The sequence below is a fragment of the Falco biarmicus genome, chromosome 16 (genome assembly GCF_023638135.1).
Source record: "Falco biarmicus isolate bFalBia1 chromosome 16, bFalBia1.pri, whole genome shotgun sequence".
NCBI classification, from domain to species: Eukaryota; Metazoa; Chordata; class Aves; order Falconiformes; family Falconidae; genus Falco; species Falco biarmicus.
The window spans coordinates 4,505,537-4,525,234 of record NC_079303.1 but is presented as its reverse complement, the minus strand read 5'-3'; the positions used below and the strand labels follow the sequence as shown (position 1 = coordinate 4,525,234).

The 19,698-nt window shown below is 51.0% G+C and overlaps 1 protein-coding gene across 20 annotated transcripts in view; it reads right to left on the bottom strand.

Annotated features, from left to right (window-relative positions):
- Positions 1–2,977: 2,977 nt before the first annotated feature.
- Positions 2,978–19,698, bottom strand: part of NFASC (neurofascin) — a 97,138-nt gene continuing 80,417 nt past the window's right edge. For all 20 annotated transcript variants that reach the window (XM_056361639.1, XM_056361635.1, XM_056361640.1 and 17 more), the window contains 3 exons: positions 14,952–15,083; positions 14,269–14,338; positions 2,978–8,461 (listed from right to left, as the gene is read on the bottom strand). In XM_056361639.1, coding sequence (XP_056217614.1) covers positions 8,230–8,461; positions 14,269–14,338; positions 14,952–15,083 — 434 coding nt within the window. In that variant the 3' untranslated portion in view covers positions 2,978–8,229. The remainder of the gene's footprint in view (positions 8,462–14,268; positions 14,339–14,951; positions 15,084–19,698) is intronic.

Here is a 19,698-nt window from a genome sequence, read left to right as displayed (position 1 = left end):
AGCGCGTTGCCGGTCCCGTCTCCCTTCCCCTTGCCCAGTTTGCTCCGTTTTCTGCTCCCTGCTGCCGTTTTGGGGTGAGGTTGGGAGAAACCGGCCACAGCCCTCGCCTGGGACAGCAGACACTTTTGGTGGACAGAAAGGAAGAACAGGGCTGAATCCTGACGGCTGGCAAAAGGATTAACGAAGGGAAACCCAAGAGAGGATCCCAGCCCCATCCCCAGTGGAGGGAGGGGGACCTGCCCTCTGCCCCTCTCCTCTGTGTCTCTGCTCTCAGCAGCTCTCCGGGGGTCTCTCCGCAGGTGACAAGGGCATTGGTGACCTCTTGGGTGTTCGTCCTGGGGCAGACATGTACTGAGACTGCGGCGACAGTGCTGGGGGAGGAAGCAGCTCTGTAAGGGCTCCCTTGGATATTCCCAGTGCCGGCACCGGATGGCTCTTAGCTATGGTAATGGGCAGTAGGCTGGAGCTGCCTCTCCGAGGAGGAGGAGGGTAATTGGAGGCAGTCTGTCGGCATTGATCCAGCCCTGCCACCCGTCCAGGCAGGCAGAGGTCAGGGAAGATATGGGTGTCATTATCGTGCCATAAAAAGGGACGAGCACTAATGCCTGCATGTCTCCCCCTGTATCGATCATGAGGATGAGGATGGGTCCATTGGTGCTTGCTCCTGGATGATAAAAACCGATGGGAATGATGGAGCAGCCGCCTGCGCAGCCCTGTGTGAGGCTGCCTTGGGCCCCGGTGGTTCCCGTGGATCTGGGCAGTGGGAAATGGTGACTGAGGGATCGGAGGGGCCCTTGGGTTCCAGCTACCTTGAATTTCTGCATCAACAGCCAAGTGCGACTCCTTACCCGTCCTTCCTTGGGGCAGGGGCTGGGGGTGGCTGGTGTCTCCGTTGCTGGTCTGCACTGGGGAGGTCTCCTACGTTGGGCAAAAGGTGCTTTTTGGATTTTTCTCACTGCCGTTCAAGTAAGCAGTGTGGAGGGGGTGGATGAAGTCCCTGCTGTGGCACTGGAGTAGGAAGCACTAATACTTTCATCCTATTAGCGAGGGCCGCAGCAATTACATCTTCATTAGCCAAATAGGCTCTGCTTTTTTTCCCCTTTCCTTCAGCCCATTCTCGTCAAGGCTTTGCACCAGGGAGCCTCTGTAAGAGCACTTCAGAGCCTCGGGGGCAGGAAAGGCTGGGGAGTGCAGGATTGGCCCCGGGGGCAGGCATCGCTCTCATCTGCTGGGATGTGCTGGGTCGGGATTGGGAGGGGAGTAGGGTTAAGCCCTGGCTGGTGCTCCTGTGTGTTTGCTGGGCCATGAGGGCTTTTTTCTCCAGCGGCCATCGCGTGCTTCCAAAGGGTGTTCGTGCTGCAGCCGGCATGGCAAGGGTGCAGAGCTGCAAATCTCAAACGTGCCAAGCCAGCATCACAAGTATGTCCAGGTAACGGGGCAGCCATTGCTCCTTTGTGCCTCAGTTTCCCCACTGGAAAGGATACCGTTGCCCACACCGAGGCCTCACTGGCCTCTGAGATGGTCAGTGAGGGCTTTGCGAGGAGCGATGCGCTCCTGGCCGGGTTGCTGGGAGCAGACAGTGCTGCTCTGGGGGGTTCCCCTAATGCTCCTGGTGGGCTGGCAGCTGTGTGCAATTATTGAAAACCCTGTTGACAGCTAGGAGGGAAGTTAAACTCCAACTTTCACAGCTCTCCCCTGGAAGACAGACGTCAAACAGGGCATCGGCTGAAATCCCAGTAGTGTGGTCTGTCTCTTGGGAGACTGGGCTCTCCTCCCTGTGGTGGGTGCCCTGCCTGGTGCTGCCTGGCCTGGGGGCTGCCAGCCCACCCACCCATCAGGCACCGTTGTGCTGGCTGGGCTCCGTACCTGGAAGGGTGATGTGCAGCGAGATGTGCCGGTGCTGTGCATCCCTGCCTGGGTCGCTGCTCTCATCCCATTCACCCGGCATCCCTCTGATGGTCTTGTCCCAGCACTTTGAGCTGCTCCCAGCTTTCAGCCTCTACCGGGTTTTAATGAACAAGGTATTAATGCTGTTTAATGCAGCTGAGCAGATCTGGCTGTGGGTGGGAGATGTCAGAGCACCCAGAGCAGAGGGGCTGTAAAATACTTGTGGGGAGAGCTGCCCTGCCGGGGCCAGGTCATCCCTGCAACCTGCTGGGGTGCAACAAGAGTGGAGACCTGCTGCTCCCCAGACCCTTTCTGCAACCTCTTGTAAACGCCGGAGCTGCTGCACTGAGCTTGCACAGGCTTTGGGAACTGTCCTCTCTGCCCTGAGCCCACAGATGAGACGAGCTGGAGGGTGGAGGGCTGTGCTGGAGGGTTTTCTCCCTTTCCACCACCCTGGCTGCTGCTTTCATGGGATTGTTTAGGTTGGAACAGACCTTTAAGATCATGGAGTCCAACCGTGCAGTCCTGCGCTGAGCTGAGCTCTGCACCTGGCTGTTGGGCGATGCTTCTGAAAACAAAGCATCCCTGGTGCCTTATTGCGGCCAGCTCTGGCCCAGAGCTTGTGCTGCTTTGCCCAGATAAACCAAGGACTAACAAAACAGTCTTGCAGGGTAGCGAAGAAGATGCTGAGGTTTTTGAACGACTCGGTCAAATTTTCTCCAGCAGAAGCCCTGCGCTGCATCTCTGCAGTGGTGTTCGGGCTGGGCAATGCTTCCCCCTCGGAGGGTTTTGGGGGAGCAGCCTATGGAGCAGCTTCATCTCCTGGGGCGGGCTGTGAAGCGGGGGGATGCTGGGGACCCGCACGGTTTTGCAGGTGAAGGGCTGCGTTTGGCGAGCGCTCACCCAGTGCTGGTTTGGGGGGTGTGCAGTGGCCGCGGCTTTTACCTTTGGAAAGCCAACGGAAATTAATTGCAGGCTTAGTGTGAGTTTTGAACAATGTTTTATTATATGTTTAGTGTTCTCTATACAAAAAAATCCAGTCTTTTCTTTTTACAGTGATTCAAAAAAATGATATCTGAGTATTTTGGCCTTCTTTCATCTCTCATGCAGTCGGTTTATAAGTCCTTATATTAAACATTTTTTTCTGTAGTCCATAAATCTTCTCGCTGTAAACTGTTAATTTTACAGCTTCAGCTATACATTTCTCATTGGAACAAGTGGGTTATCGCAAAGGTGTTGTTTTTTGCTTTAAAAAAAAGGCAAATAAATACATAGAATACTTTAGAACAATCAGCAGGTTTTACAGAGAGGATGGATGGATTGCGATATATTTACAAATTAAAGAAAAACAAAATGGTACAATACTTTCTTTCCGATGTGAGCGGGAGGAACGAACATTTAAAACTCCGTACTGTGAAGGATGGAGTCTGTTTTGTGGGTTTGACACGGGGTTTAGACTGCGTTTGACAACCAAAGCCCGATGCCCACTCAGGAAGGACATGGAGAGGTGGGCACTGCTGGGCAAGGGTGAGCTACTGATGCGGTGGGTTATTTTCTTAGGACCAGAAAAGCATCGTTATTCTTGTTAATAAAACTGGTCTTAGTGCAAGAAATAGAACGTGGTTGGTTTTTTTTTCCTGTTGTTGTGGTTTTTTGTTTTTTTTGTTTTTTTTTTTTTACAAGGTTTGTTTATTGCTTAACTGAAATCATTGGCTGCTAGTACACAATTAAGCCTGGTACATGGACGTTACATTGCAGGTTGAATTCGCAGCTCTGCTGGGACCTGTGCACCGAGGAGAGGCGTGGGGACCTGCCAGGACAGCTGGTGGTACAGATGGAGTGAGCGCTGCATGCCAGGTAAGGCACGGCTCCGGCGATGGACGATGCTGCGCGGCTCTGCCCTCGCCCCCATCCTGCTCCTCCGGTGTGATGGCAGCGGGAGCTGCGGCCCCTCGGTGCCAGGGCGATGTCTCGGGTCAGGAGTGACTTGTTACACACGGACTTGGGGTCTGTCATCTGCGAGAAGGCAATGCTGGCAGGGGGTGTCGCGACCTGGTGTCCAGACGGGACAGACGGTTGGGGTTTCTATGAGCAGGATTTCAGGGCTTATACCAAAACTCAGTTTTTTTCCTGCTGCTTTTCTGGCTCTTACTGCAACATCACTTCGGGGAGAATAGCAGCAGCCTCAAGACTGTGTAAACACAGCGTGTCCTCTCGTATCCCACGCTTGCACTTGGTTCGTATCAGGTGCTGCACACACGCAGGGCTCCGAGTAGCAAAGGGCTGCGTGTGGGAGAGGGGCAGGCTGTGTCCTGCGCTCAGGTGCGGCCAGCAGAGTCTGGCTCCGTCTCCAGACCATGGACGAGGGTTTGGCTCAGACCGTTTTGGAAACAGGCTCAAATTTGCAAGTTGAGAGTTGGACCCAAACTGCTTTTTCCCTGCTTTCAGACAGCACGTGATTTGGGGTTTGGCTCGTCTCTCTCTCTCCTTATTTATTTATTGATTTATTAATTTATTGTTGGCCCCTAATTTAAATTCTTTGTGAAGATATATCTTCTGGAAAAGAAAAGGTGAAAGTGTGCCCTGTTCCAGAGAGGCTGTGCAGATGCCAGGGAGGGATGGTCACCCTTGTGATGGGGACGGTCACCCCTGCGATGGGGACCGACCCCTTAGGAGGGGCTGACAGACGGTTCTCCCAAGCATCTCTGCTAATCCTGGGGGCTATGCTATAGGTGGCAGGAGACAAGGTGACTGGCCCATCCCCTCCGGAGAGGGACAGCTGGGGATGAAGAAGCAAAGCTGCCCCTGTGGGGTGACACTGGGGACAGGCAGACACAATCGCTGGCACAGCACGCACCCGAACAGGCAGAGGCAGGTGGGCAAGACCCCCTCGGCACCACCGGTCCTCGTGCAGGGTCTCCATCCATCTCCTGGTGCTCAAAGGGCGCTCGCGCAGTGATGCCCGAGTGGGTGCAGCCTGGCCCTGGCTGTTCCTGGGGGGCTGCGGTGGTTTTGGTGCTCAGAGCAAGGGAGGGCTTCGCTCCCCGCGACACGGGAACTGCACATGCAAACGGCTACTGGCTCTTCATTAACGGGAGTAAAAACTGTTAAGCTCAGGGTGAGTTTTGAATGTGGTGAGAATTTTCTTTGGGCTCCAAAGCTCTAGGGGAAGCCTCAAAGAAATTTGAGGCAAATTTGTACTACGCCTTACAATTTTTTGAGTAGTATTGACACCCAGCTAATACAAGGCTACACGTAACTTACACTGAGCCGTTCGTCTGCCAGGCTCTCGGCAGATGTCTCCTTTCTTTTCTGGTTACTTCAAGTAACGTGGCGGTAGGACTCCAATGTTTTGCAAGACTTTTCTGGGGCAAGAGGAGGACTGGCTGGCCTGAGCCCAGCTGCTTCCCTCCCTGATAGCCAAGGCACACCGTGGGGCACAGCTATGGGGTGAAACACTTCTCTGTTTCCAAACGGATGCTAAGATGTTTGCTCAGTGAAATGGTGGTTAATGACAAGACAGAAATACAGGCTTTAATACAAATGGCACGTGATACAGATACATGGCAGGGACCGCCCTGCTTCCAGTAACGCCTGACCCACTTGCTTGAGGTTTGGAGGGGTTGCGTGGTAGCCGAGGGTCTCGTGGTCCCTGTTAGCGGTTGGTCCACAAAGCAGTGAGGGTCTGGTGTGCTGGGTGTGAGTGAAGGTGCCCAGCTCTGGCAGCAGAGGCTTTTCCACAGTGGAGGCTGTAGTTTCTTGGTCTCCTTTCCACCAGCGCTTGGGCAAGGAGTTGGGCAAACTCAGCGTTGTAAGGACAGCCATAGGCTTGGGAAGCGATTACCCCGTGACCGAGGGCTGCGTTACATTTGGCCTGGTGTGTTTGCTTAAAAACCCAATGCAACTGCTGTGTGTCCTGGGAACGGGCTGGGAGATGCTCTCCTTAAACTGGGTCAGTGGCGAGCGGCAGCGGTAGAAATAGGCTTGGTGTATGAACGCATTTAAGCTGATGGTACCAGAGCAAGATGTGTGGCTCCTGCTGTGTAAGATGATGTGGATGGAGGACCCTGGCAGGTGGGTTCCTGTGCAGTGGAGAAGGGACATCCCTGTGCTGCCTGCCCTGGGGTGGCAGGCGCTCCCCTCGCTTTAGGAGGGGGCTCTGTATGTTAACACCAGCCAAAACCCTCCTCTGCTCACGCGGTGCGTGTCACTCCTTCGCCGTTTGGTGTGCATCCAGCTGTCTCCTGTTTTCTCTGTGTGATCCAGCAGCAGGTGCTGACCGGGTCCGGGCTCTGCCCCGAAGCGCAGGATAGTTGTGCCATTAGCAGCTTAAAGAATGTGGCAAAGTCCATCTCGACAATCCGTATTAGTAGAAGTATTCGTGTTAGCGATATGTCTTCATAGCAAACCAGCTTGAAAGCTAAAAGAATAATTGCATTAGTCCTATTGCATTTAATCCATTATGCTGAACAAAACCATCCTCCTTAGAAAAAGAAATGAAAGAAAAATCCATCCTAACGTCGTTTGCCGTCTGTGAAACGGTCTGAAGAAATCCCATCTCTCTCAGCGAAGGTACCTTTGGTTTCAAAAGTGCAGGAAGTGGGAGAATAAACACGGCGTTGGCCACTAAGTACGGTCTGTTATCAAACTCTACCTTCTACGATGCTCCATGCTGTCTCAGCTGGGAGAGCTGCCCAGGCATCCTACTCCTACTGGTCTGGCGGATCGAAGACCATCGCGTTAGGGGCGCGTAAGCGGTGGGGGGATAGTATCAGTTTGTTAAACTTCACGGGAAGTTTGCAGCTGTGTAAGGCATGTGAAGGAGCACTCCTATCCGAGATGCGTTGTTGTTACAGTGTGTTAACGGGTTAACTTAAATCGTGGGTTGTCTTGATATGTAAATAAGACAGAGGAGGGGGGTCCCAGGGTGCAGGTGCTGCTTGTGGAAGGGTCTGGCTGAGGGTGATTGATGGAGGGGGGAAAGGCCACTGTCAGAAATGAGGAGGGGAGTTTAGTGGAAAACGCTGTCGATCTGGCTCATCCCCGGTGCCTGGGGAAGGTGTGGACCTCAGGTCCTGCCGTGTGCCTTCCCTGTCTCCTGAGGGACACACATCCCTGAACCTTCCAGCTGCTGATCGGGAGCTGCGGTGCAGGGCGATAGCGAGGGATCCTCCACCTGATCCCCTGGGGTGCTTCTCATCCTGACCGGGTGGCTTTGATTTATTTTAATTTTTATTTAAAATAAGTGATTTCTGGTCCCCTCATCCTATATTAGTACCGGTCCTGCTTCCACTCCCTCTTTGCTACATAAGACTTACGGAGTTGCCTTTAAAAGAAAGCAGTCATGGTCTGGGGGCTGTTTCCCCCCACATTCTTACAAAGCAGAGACTAAACCAACATGGTTTGCCTGCCATTACCCAGGCAAGCGATGCTGTTATCCTGGGCTCGGAGGGTGAGCGGCACCTGACTGTCCTTCCACAAATCCCACAAGCTCTTTTGCAACCTCTTGTCCTCTGAGGATGCTCCAGAGCCCCGTGGGGGTGGTGGGTGACCTCCTCATGGGTTTTGCAAGGGGGATGGACGGCGGAGCCTCAGCACCGGTGCAAGTTATGGTGCCAAGGGAGGTGATGGGGACCTGCTCTTCCCTGCATAGGTGCTGCTTGATCTGTCGGGAAGGAGGTTGCGGTGCTGACTGCTTTGGGAGAGGCCGTGGGCAAGGTGCTGCCATGAGGATGGACAGCTCGGGAATACAGTGCTGTGGTGTCGCTACCCAAAGATCCACCACTTTCCTCCTTGCACGCTGCTCTGCCCAGGCCCTGCTCACCCCTCTTCCCTCCCCAAACTGCCCACCCCCCCTTATCTGGAACCTTCCTGTAAAGATTAAAAAGAAGAATCATTAGCTTCCTCCCAAAAGAGCAGAAAGGGCCTCGGGGAGCCTGGGTGGCCGAGCCCACGGCGTGGCCCCTGCCGGGCTGGCTCTGGGTGCCGGGGCCAGCCCTGAAGCTGGGGTGCAGCTCGAGCATCCCACTCCTCCTCCAGACCCTCTGGCTCAGCCAGCTTCCAGCTACAGCTACAACCCATCCGCGCCCTGGGAGTCCTTGCCGTTCGCTTGTTTGCTAAGGATAAGATGGCATTGGCAACCACCTGGTCTGCCTGTTTGCTTGGATATTTTTTTTTCTTTTTTTCCTTTTTCCTTTTTTTTTTTTTTTTTTTTGTGTGTGTGTGTCGCTGTTGGTTGGTTTCATTCACACGTTTCTGTTGGAGGTAGTGGCGGTGGCGGCTGTTGTTAAACCCCCATCCACTACAAACACCGCAGGCTGTTTGTGGTTTCAGTGCATTGCGCTATGCCAAGGAGTAGATAGCATTGACGGGGGAGGTGGCTTCCGAGCTCTCGTTGCCTTCGGTCTCCTCTTTGTCCTTCTTCACCGTGTACTGGCCAATAAAGGAGCCATCCTCGTTAAACTGCCCTTCACCCCCCTCTCCATAGTCCACCAAGCTATCGTCACTCTCCTGCTGCTTTATCGTGCCGTCCAAGGAAGTCTGGCTGTTTGGCAGGGGTTTGTTGTCTTCATCGCTGGGTAGCAGAAGACAGACAGACACAGTAAGGGTTGAGAAATGAGGCATACAACCTTCACCCAAGGTCTGGATATTCAAAAATAAATCCAGCGTGCAAATAGACTGACCAGAGACCTCAAACGCGGGGTGCTCTGACGGCAGACGGCAAGTCGTGGTGCGTCTGGCACGTACCTTGAAGGTGGGGAGGCAGCCTCCGCATGGGAGGTCCACAGCTGCCTCTGCACTTGGTGCTGTGGTGGGTATTTCTGCAAGCCCAGCCTTCGTGCTTTTTCTTTTTAGAAAGCAATTATTTTTTTTTTTTAAAGCTATATTACAGACGATGCTTAGATCGGTCCAACTGGATGTACATTATAAATATCCTTTCCTTGCATTGGCTTATATTCTTTACTTTCTCTTAGCAGTTTAGCCAACCTTGGTATGTAACCTGGTTTAGTGAGGTTTGTTTCCAGATTTCCTTGCAAAAAGCCACACTCGGGTGTTTAGATAGCTACATGCAATGGGGAGGGCTCTCAAAGCACTGCAAGGGGGCACGTGTAGGATGCCAAGTTCTGTGCAGTTACCAAAACTCATGGGAATTTACCTTTCCAAGCTTATTTCTGAGCATCTGAGCTTGTTGTTTGCTCAGTTCTTAATCCTTTTCTCTTTTTCACTAGAAAAATTAAGCCAGGTCACTGAAAAATAAATAGTCTGACCCACAGGAAAAAAAACCAACCCTTTAAAGAAACCCTTTTAATAAAAATAAAAAAAAGGGAAAAGCTGTTTTCTCTGGAGGGCAAAGGCTGGTATGTCATAAATATAGATAACGTTGCATGGAGGATGAGAGTGCTGTATATAAAAAATAATTTTCATATCACCTAGTCCTTAGCCCATGTTTGATCTTATGTGCAGCATGCAAATTCTGTAATATTCCTAAAGGTATAGCATATGTATCTTAAACATTTGTCCTCCCACCTCCATTCCTCGCTTTTTATTGTTGTTGGTTTAGCTCAGGACTCACCAGACTCCCCGCACCCCCCAGCATGGCACCCTACTCTGTTCCTTAATTTCTCTTAAACTTAGTGAAGTACCGGGCTTGGATCGCATCCTTTGCTAGTCGGTGTCCACACGAAGGTGTTTGCATCCCGCAAAGGCACAAGAAGCACTTTGCTCGGGGCAGGGAGCAAAATGCTCTTCAGCTGGGGAAGGCATTAAATGTCCCTCGTGCCATTTAATTACCAGCATCAGCTCTCTACAGTGGGAGAGGAATTTGGTATCCCACGGTACAACACGCAGCTTTCCAATGTATTTCATTATATCAGCACTTTGTGAATTAAGCAATGATACAAAACCAATATTTGAGGCCTGTTAACTTGGCATCACAATAAAAAACAACTTGTTAGCTTTGAAAGAGGCTGCTTTCTGGGGGGAGGAGGAAGAGAATTCGGTCTGCAAGCAGGACTGGCAGTTAGAAAGCCCAGTAAATGCCGAGTAGAGAGTGGCAAACCCCAGATCCCTTTATTTGCAATATCCTTTCCCAAAGTTTGGGGTTCAGTTAAAGCTGAATCTAGACCCAGATTTTCCCTAACGGGGGGTTTGCAGCACCAAACACCCCGGCAATGCGCTTCCCGAACCTGCCCCCTGGTTTTACCTCTCTCCAGTACTATTTATCCTGTTAGTGCATTAGGAGAGCGAAGCAGATACTCATCAGCATCTTGATGCAACATAACCCTGTTAAAATGGATTTCTATGGGCTTTGCTGATGTGAGCATTAGAGAACCAGAGCACCCAGATGAAAACAGTGGGGGAAATGTTGTTCTGAGTTGCATAAATCATTGAGAAGAGGGGGAGGCTTGGCCAGGGGGGAGGATTTTCAGGACTGAGACAAAGAGTGGGCAGATTGCTTAGGAGCTAGAGGTTTTTTTGCTCGTGTCCCTTGCCACCATCCCCTAGGTGTTCGGCATCAGGGCGCTGAATGCACCGAGGGCATCGTCCCCAGGTCCAACCCTTGGCCGGTCCCACTACACCAGGTGGGATCAGCTGCTCGAGCGTGGGGCTGGGGGGGCCTGGCTGGTGCTCGGGGGTACCCCCAGCCTCCAGAGCTTTTCCAAGCAAGTTGCAACTTGCTGAATGTGGGGGTACCCCCGATGCCAGCAGGAGTTAGAGGGACCTTGTTTAATGTGTTAGGTGGAGGCAGGTACGTGGGAATAGGGAGGGGAAGGTATAGTTTCAGCTATAAAGAAATAAATAGCTAGAAGGAAGGAAAAAAAAATAAAAGAAAAAAAAAAAAGCTAAATGTGCCGGACTTCTGGCAGCACGTGGTCCTACCTTTCAAGAGACCTTCATGGTCCATGTGGATAGACCAGGTGAAAAGGAGAAGAAAGAATGGGAATAAAACAGAGAGAAGCAGAAAGAGCCTGATCAGAGAGAGATATGATGAGGTCTGCATTTACAGGGGCAGTGCTAAAAACCAAAAAGAAACGTCTGCATTCCTCATGGAGCTAATTGCCTCGTTATACCAAATGGAGCCAGTGTCATTGTTCAGAGCTGGAAAAGCTCAGGCAGGGCAGAGCGGGTCATGCAGGTGGGCGGTGGGCTGGTGGCACAGCGCTGGTGGCACAGCGCTGGTGGCTGAAGTCCATCAGCGAGCAGCTGTAGGGAACAGCAGTCGCTGCTGGTAACCGACATGCAAGAGGGCGAGGGCCGAGGGAATGGGTCGCTGGGTTTCCCCGCCAGCCTTCTGCTGGGTTTCCATGATAGAGTCATGCACTGGCACCGTGTTACCTGCTGACAAGCCTACACCTCCCCCGGCTGCTTCGCCAGACCTCCCCACGCCAGACTCGGAGGACTCTGCATCCTCCTGTCTTGGTGTCTGCTGAGATGGGGCAAGCTGGTGCTGCCTGCAGTGTGTAACCTGTGCCACAGGACACTATCCTGAATCCCAACTGGAGCCCAGAAGCTAAAACCTCTCAACTTTCCCTTCCCAGTGGCCAGGGTTTCCAGCTGACTCCCCCACGTGCAGCTTAAACATTTGGTATAATGAGGCACAGTCACTGGCACAGAACATTGTCCAAGGATAATGGGTCTCCTGCTTTGAAAATAAGCTTCTCAGCTTAGCCTCTGCTCAGGAAAACCATTATTCTGTTAGTGCAACAGAAAGATGTGACAGTATCTCTTAATTACAGGCTGCAGAGATTTGAAAGTTGCATGCACAGGGCATTAAGGACGTGAGATATGATGAGAGCATATCAGACATGCTATGTGGAGGTGGGGAGGGAAACCAATGAAGAGCTCACGTCAGCTCAATTCCTGTCCTTGCTTGAAATACTAATTGCTACCCTCCTTGAGCCTAACATCACAATCATTTTGAATCTTAATCAGCCAACAGCGTTTCATATCAATCCTTCAGGTTCACCTTCCTTTCTGCCTCCTTGAGGGAAGCCTCCTATTACTTCTTCCAGGAAACCTGGTGTTCCTGAGAAGAGAGGGCAAAGTTTATGGGTTGTTGGGGTTTTTTTTTTCTGTTGTTGTTGTTCTTGTCTGATAGGATTTTTCCCCCCCATCTGGTCTGTGGGACAGCGTGATTGAAAATGTGGGAGCATCTTGGAGCTTGGTTGTTGCCCTTCTACTGACTTCTGCCTTTAGCTCGCAAACTTTTGGGAATGGGGCTGTCAATAAAAAGTCGAGCTTCAGCTAAGCAGAAGCTGCTGTGGAGGAGGATGAAGGATTTACCCCATTCCTTCCCATTGCCTGGAAGGCAATGCCCCTTGGATGGTGCTTGGGCAGTAAATGCAGCATTGCTGCCTGTTGCAATGCTGCCAGCCATGCCAAGAGCCTGGTTTTCCTTTTGTGCAAGGCAAGTGGTCCTGGCAATGCAGTTGCCTTAGAGCAATGGGGGGTGACTGCAACCACCTCAGCGGACTCTTGAGAAGCAGATCTCTGAAATGGGTGCGTACTGCCAGAAGCTCGGCTGTGGAGACCTTGCCTGAGATCCAGGCGATGGAGCTGAGCCTGTGGGGTTGTGTGCGGGTAGCTCCTCGGTGATGAGGTGTGTCAGGCTTGCGAGATGGTGTTTACACCATCCCACAGATTCGGGAACCAAGAGGATCCCTATCATGACTCAGAGCATTAAGGGGACTAGTTTTGGTCAAAGTCTGGACACTAGTTGTGCAGTAAGCGGTTACAGGTATGGCTCGTACCTGGGCAGGGAGCGCTGCCTGCACTCATAAAATCGTGCCTGGGGAGAGATGCGTTAGATCTGGGGCAAAGCCTGTAGCAGGGCCAGGCTGAGCTGATTTATTTCTGCTGTTCACTATGTCTCGGCCAGGAATCCACAGGGAACATCCCCAGACTGTGGGTTGTATGTGGGCTTAATGTAACTGCCCCGGCGTGGCTTACTACCACTAGAAGTGAATACCCAGAGGTGTCCCTGGGTGGTGTTTAGGGCAATATAGAATTGCCACCTTTTCCTACAACGCGCCGCTCGTTCTGGTCCCTGCTGGGGTGTATTTGTATTCTGTATCGTGCCATCAGAAAACTGGGGAGCTTGGGGCTTATGACATCCTTTAGAGAAAGAGAGTTGCTATTGAAATGGAGTTACCGTGCTACTAACAATATAAATGTGGTTGTATTGAGGGCTGCAGTTGTTCTGCTTCCACTTACGTATTGTGTGCAGGCGGATATATTAATTTTGCTTCCTCTAAAGTCTTCAGCGGAACACGTGTGTCTTATTACATCCCTTACTGAATCATAAATAAATTCTTCCTGTCCTTGCTACTTCAGTTTGTAACATTAGGAGTATTGATAATGACACGGGGTTTAATTAACCCCTGTTCTGAAGTCAGGAGAAAAAATTCCTGCTGGCCTAATCGGCCTTTGGATCCAGCTCAGATGGAAAGGTGCGTTTTAATTCTTTTAAGGAAAGCAAAGCCCACTGTAGGCACTCAGAGGGCAGGCTGGGTATGCTGTCATACAACCTCATCATCTGTCGAGTGTAGGCAACCCAGTGAGACCTGATGCTGTTACCTGCTCCTGCTCCTTGCACCTGAGCAGGCTTGGGAGAGCTGCTTGCCCCTTTCTGAAATATCCTGGGAGTTTTCCTGGGGTAAAAATGGGTGCGGCTGCTCTTCAAAGGATGCCGTGTTGCGTGAAAGCAGCTGAGCGGAGGTGGGGGGAACTCAGAGGGGTTTTAGCAGAACCGCTGCTAGGCTGTGCTGCAGCCCGCAGAGGCTGTTCTGTAGGGTTGGCTGGGGGACCTTATGGAAAAGCCTGGACTGGACTGCAGGCAGACCCCCAAATCGGTACTCCTGCATGCTTTCAGGGCTGATCCAAACATAACTCTGGGCATTTCTGCCCTGGATCCTCTCTTATGGGTAGGAGAGAGGCTGAGCTACAGAGTGATATACCTGAAATACCCTCAGGCTGCTTCGGTGTTTAATTTCTTCTTATTTTTTTTTTTTAATGTTAGGGGTGTCATTAAGGTCGATCTGCACCTGGGAAGAGCTGTATCCCGGGTAACTGATGCCAAAGTCCCAGCTCTCTGCCCGGACTGATCCTCCCAGGCTGAGACAGGGAAAGGAGACCTCAGCAGCATCCTTGCAGCCTGGTGACTCTTCCAGGGCTTTAGGCAGGAAATGTTTCCTTGGGTAGAGGACTTGTAGAGAGAAGGAGGCAGGAGGAGGAAGGTGGGAGAAATAATTTAAGAGGCTGTGTGGCACCGTGGTGCTGCGGTTATGTGGAAGGGTAGCGCGGTGAGGTCTGTGATGGCTGGGAGTGGGGCTGATGGGGAGACGTGGTCGCGTGGGTACACACATGCCAATGGAAGCATACCTGTAGTCGAACGATCCATCTTCTACATTCTTGTCTTCGGGATTTAGATGCTCATCTTTATTGTCTCGTACTGTAAACAAGCACATCCCCAACATTCACGTTAAAAAGCAGTAGGGAAGATAAAAAGCTTTACGAGACAGTAACACAGCAGCTGGCGTTGAGGCTGTCTTTGTGAAATCCCTGCGGGGTGAGTACAGCTTTTCATTGACTCCATAAAAAAATAAAATTAAAAAAAACAACCCACACCTGGGAGGGCTTGCAAAGGGCTTGCAAAGGTGGCTGCTGTGGTGGCACCAGGGCACAGGTGCTCCAGACAGCGAGAGAGGATGTATTAATTGGTGACTTTCCTTAAGACTTATCTCTGCTTTGCAAAAATTTAATGAGATTTTTTGCCTGAAAAGATCTTTTTCTAGATAAGGACAAGCAAATTTGCAGAGTAGAGGTTGGGTCACGCACAGCAGGAGTGTCCAGCTCTGCAGCCAAAAGTCTGCACAGCACAGAGCTCTCACCTGACCTTTAATTAACTGAAACGCTTCCCACTAATAATAGCATTCCCACTGCAGAGAAAGAAGAGCCTTTGTAATCAGAAGCATCTATCTGAGAGCAATACGATTTGATTAATCCCCAGAAGCCTGGGGATGTTTAAACCATGAACACAAATAATTGCCATGCAATGCTCTTACCTGGGTATTTCCCGCCTCTGCTCCTCTTGATGAAGCAGACGATCAAGAGAATAAGGACCAGGAGAGCTATGGCACACATCAGCCCGATGAACCAGCCCTGTGTTGCGATGTCCACGTGGTTCTTGGTATAAGCTGGGAGGAAAATGGAAAGCAAAAAGAGCTATAAGGGGCAGACCACAGAGGGAAAGCAGGTGAATAGTAAGACACAGTCCACCGGCTTAAAAATCATCGTTAGCGCTGCATTTGTGTGTCTGTGTGTGTACTGACCAGATTATCTGAGACTGTAGCACAGGGATCTGTGGCTTTTGCTTTTTTTTCGGTTTTCTTCTGTGGTGGTAGGTCAACTCAACGTTTTAGCAGGAGCTACAGACAGCGAAGGGTCACAACAGAAAGTAAAACCTAGCACAGACCAGTGAGAAGGGTGCGTTGCAAATAATGGCAAAAGAAGCTGGGTAACAGATTTGATCTTTCATTTTACTGTGTCTGAAAACTGCCCTGGAAGCGAGAAGGTCTGAAAGAAACGTGTCCAAGCAGATCCAGTCCCTGGTGGCTGGTGAGGCTGAGCAGCACCACTAGATCCAGAGGGTTGCTGAGCCCTGAAGGGCTCATTAGCAGCCTGGAGCTGGGAAAATCTCAAATCCTGCGAGGCAGCCTTGCCCAAGCCGCAGAGGCGATGGGCAGTGGCTCTGCTGCCACCACCGCCAGGGTCCTGCCGCCTTTGGCTGGCTGTAGGGGGTCTCCAGGGCTGAGAGGGGACTTGTGGAAGCCCACCAAGACTTGGCCAACGCACAAGGAGGGACATAGCACTGGGAACAGCTCTTTAAGGAGTGGGTCCCAGGTAGCTTTTTTCTCTTTTTCTCTTGGGTTAAGCTCTTTGTACCACTGCTTCCAGCACCCTCGCAGGGCTGTTGAGTATTGATGTGATTAATACCAAGCAAGGAGGTGCCTTGGTCCCTCTCTGGCTCCTAACGGCCGTGTCCTCCCTCACGTACTCTGACTTGTTTGCAGCTCCCATACACGGTCAGACAGACAAATATGTGTCCTATAAATAGCAACAAGCTGCCATTTTCTGGCTCTCATTGACATGCACTTCGTATTCAGCAAGACAGAGCAGAGGAGAAAATAACCTTCAGCGCAGCAGGGGGGCTAAATTTAACCAGACTGCAGTACAAACAGAGAGAGGTATTCCTGGCAGGAGCGTGGGAGATCTGGGCTGGATGGGATGGAACTGGGATTTAGCAGGGGTTTGCCTGAGATGGGCAGCACAGTGCAACGAGCATCTTTTTGTGTTGCCCATGTGCCGAAACCCAAGGTGGTGCTTACAAAGAAAGCATAAAAGAGAGGCAACAACTTTTAAAAATTGATTGAATTGGTAAACTTTCCTAACCCGCACCATTTCAGGGCTGCAAGCGCGCACTTATTCCATCAAAACTGAACCCAAGAGAAGAGGTGCTTTCCTTAAGATGGAATCTAAGCCACGTTGTCAGTAGGTAATTGCAGCCAAACCCTGATGAGGAAAGTCAGGTAAAAGAGAACAACAAGACAGGGTACCGTTTGCTACAGGAGTTACGTCGCTCCCTGGATGCTCTGGGTTTGGGAGAGGCACCGAGCTCCTGGGGAAGCCGGGTGGAAGAAGCTGCCTAATGGTGCCATGGCTCCCTTCTGCTGCTTTTCCCTCTAATGCTGCCGGATTTAATATTTACCTTTAACGCAACCTGAGCTACATAGTCCTCAAAGACGCGCACTTACTATAATGGAGAGAATGAGATTATAACAAGAGGAGCTGAGAACGGGATTCAATTAGCTGAGTGCTTGGGGAGGAAAAGGGGAAGAAAGCTTTACTGGACAGCTTGGAAATGGAAAAAGGTTGTATTGGCAGTCCTGATGGGATGAGGTTTCTGCAGAAACCAGCGCTAAGGGGTAAATAAGGAGGTCTTTGAAGTACGAAACGCCAGAGCCGCCTGTGAGGTGGGTTTGTGCCACCACACGAGTCAGGGCTGAGTTTTACAGGGAGGGAAGGGTCTGAGTACCAAGTCACCAGGGGATCTTGCAGTAGGATCGTGGCACTGCCTATCGCCAAAGTAGAGGTATAATTGCCATCCTTCCCAAAAAAGCAACACATGACGACAAAATTATAGTCACAGCAATCTTGTATTTAGAATAAACGAGTGACTGTCATTGCAGCATTGAGAGAGAGAAGATTAAGTACATGGCTGTCAGAGAGGATGTTTTGATTTGCTTTAATGTAAGGCCGACGTCAAGGGGAAACAGCAGAAAGCAGCTGTGTAATCGAACAGGTATTGATTTGAAGTGCAACTGCAGTGACTTTTTTTATTTTAAATTAATGATAATCTTGTGGCAGAAAACACATTACCTAACAGTTGTAGTTTATATGCCAATAACAAAGCTGACCCTGTTCCACCAACAGAATTTTGTTTTTCTTTCTTTGTAAGGCAGACTGCTGGGTTGCTAAAGTCTCACTGGCTCCAGCCTTGCATGAGCTGCTTCATGAAACAGACAGGTTCCAAACAAAACCAGTGTTTGTACAGGCTGGGGAATTTTTCTTTTTTTTTTTTTTTTTTTTAAATTTAGAAGATCTCTTTGTATTAGACTATGTTTGTGGTTTCAGGGTGGTGTTTACTACTGGAAGGAACTCTGTTGGGTTATTGAGCTGTTGGAAGCAAAGTTGGAGGGCGATGTCCTACAACCACAGTGCGGGTGGACTACTTATTTATCTACCCTCAAACGGAAGAAACCTTTAGAACAGCTATTTGCAAAACATTAAAAAAACAAAACCCACAAAAAAACCCAACAAACAAACCCCCCCCCCCCCCAACAAACCCGGAACAGTGCTTTTTTTGTCAAAAGCATTCCTGATGGCATATGATTGTCAGCGGGGGCCAAACACTTGTGTCAGCAGTATCCAGCCAGCAAATAAATGGGTCTGCAGCGTTTATGCATGCAGGGATGGCGATAGCTCCGTGCATCCTACAGCGATAGGGCTCAGGTCACCAATCATCCTCTATCGCAGGGACAGAGGTGGCCCCATCCTTTACTCTCCATGATAATATCAGTAGGAACCCCTTAATTACAAAAAAATAGATATGCCGAGACTGCCAGCATCAATCAGCCAAGGATTTTGCTTCCTCCCCTCCCCAGCCCCGCTTTCTAACGATTCCCTGCCCCTTGCTGTCCGTTGTGCAGGGGGCTGCCCCCTCTCCCCCCAGATCCCAAAGGGCATGAAAAGCAGGCGAGAAAAGAAAACAGGCGGGTCCGCGTTGGGAAATAATTATCCTGAGAGACACGTTGCATGGTATGGGGTGGCGGCCGTGGAGCTGGTGGTGATTTCTGAGTCAGGGGAGGGTCCAGAAGCAGAAATAAAATTGGGGGTGCAACATTGCGGCTGGAGCTGTTCTGGAGACAGTCTGAGTTGAAAAATCAGCTCTTACTGTCTGGGGTCAGAATCAGCCCCTGCAATGTAGGAGCAGGCTGGGAGCCCAGGGACTGGAAACCTGCAGACAGTTTGCGTGTCTGCGAGCCACGTCCTGCTGAAGCAAAGCTGTGAAAACTCCCGAGGCCAGGCAGCCGTGCCGGCCGGCGTGTGCAGCGGCAGAGCGATGGGGGAAAACCCAGTGAAAAATAAATCACTTCTGAAAACACGGCTCTCTGCAAAGGCAGGCGTGTGCCGGGGGCTGCTGTGCCGGGAGTTTGACCACATCGCAGGGTGATGGAGCAGGTTGAGGAGGAGGCACGTCAGACCTCAGCGTGGGGCAGAGGCAGGACAGAGCCAAGGTCAGCGCTCGCTGGGTATTTCTCGGTGCTGGGCAGCATTAGACATGTCGAAATACCAGCGGTTGCCATCTAACCCCGCGTCATCTTAGCACATCAGAGAATTACTTGGCAGTGTTATGCCTTACCAGATTTTTGGACACCAAATAAGATGGGGGCGGGGGGGTTGTGTGTGCTGCTGCTCCCCACCTCCCCCTGCAGAACTCCCTTGCTCTGCGTTACGTTTTCTTTTTTGCATTTCCCAGCAAAGAGACTGGTAAGTGCTTGAGCTTTCCATTACATGGCTGGATCTGAGCAAAATAATTTTAATTTTTGAAAATCACAGCCTCTGCGTACTACATCTGTCAGTGTGGGTCGCTCCGGTGTTGCTTGCTCCTTGGTTTTTCAGCTAAGTGTTTAGACCCACGCTTTGACAGGTGGTGTGCGCAGATTCCTACGGCAAAACCCCCGGGTGAATACAAAGGAAATAACGGCTGGTTTGAGTTACTGGAAGTCATCAAATGTGAACAGTGAAGTTCTATAAATGCATAAAGCCTGATTCAATACCTATAGAAGTCAGTCAGGGTATTTCTCTGGCATTTGGTGGGCAGTGTGGGAAGCCCATGATTAGAAAGCTGTAAAAATCACTCAGGTGCTAAGCCTGGAAAATTGCTCATGCAATTAATTGCACAGTTGCCAGAGGGAACGTACCTGGAGGATGGAAAGCCCTAGCATGTGCCACATGCAGCTCTGACCGAGGTCTTCTGCAAACACCACGTTCCCCATCCCAGTCCTGCCCCTCGCCTGCATCCCATCACCAGTACATCCCCTCCTGCCCCTCTGTCATGACCTGGGGCCAGCAGCGTGCACGCTCTCCAGGGCCAAAGCAACCACTGCCACCACGAGTAGCAACACGCGTGTGGAAGTGCAAACACGCAGTGGCAGGGCTTCAAGCAGAGCCGCATGACAACGTAAGAAT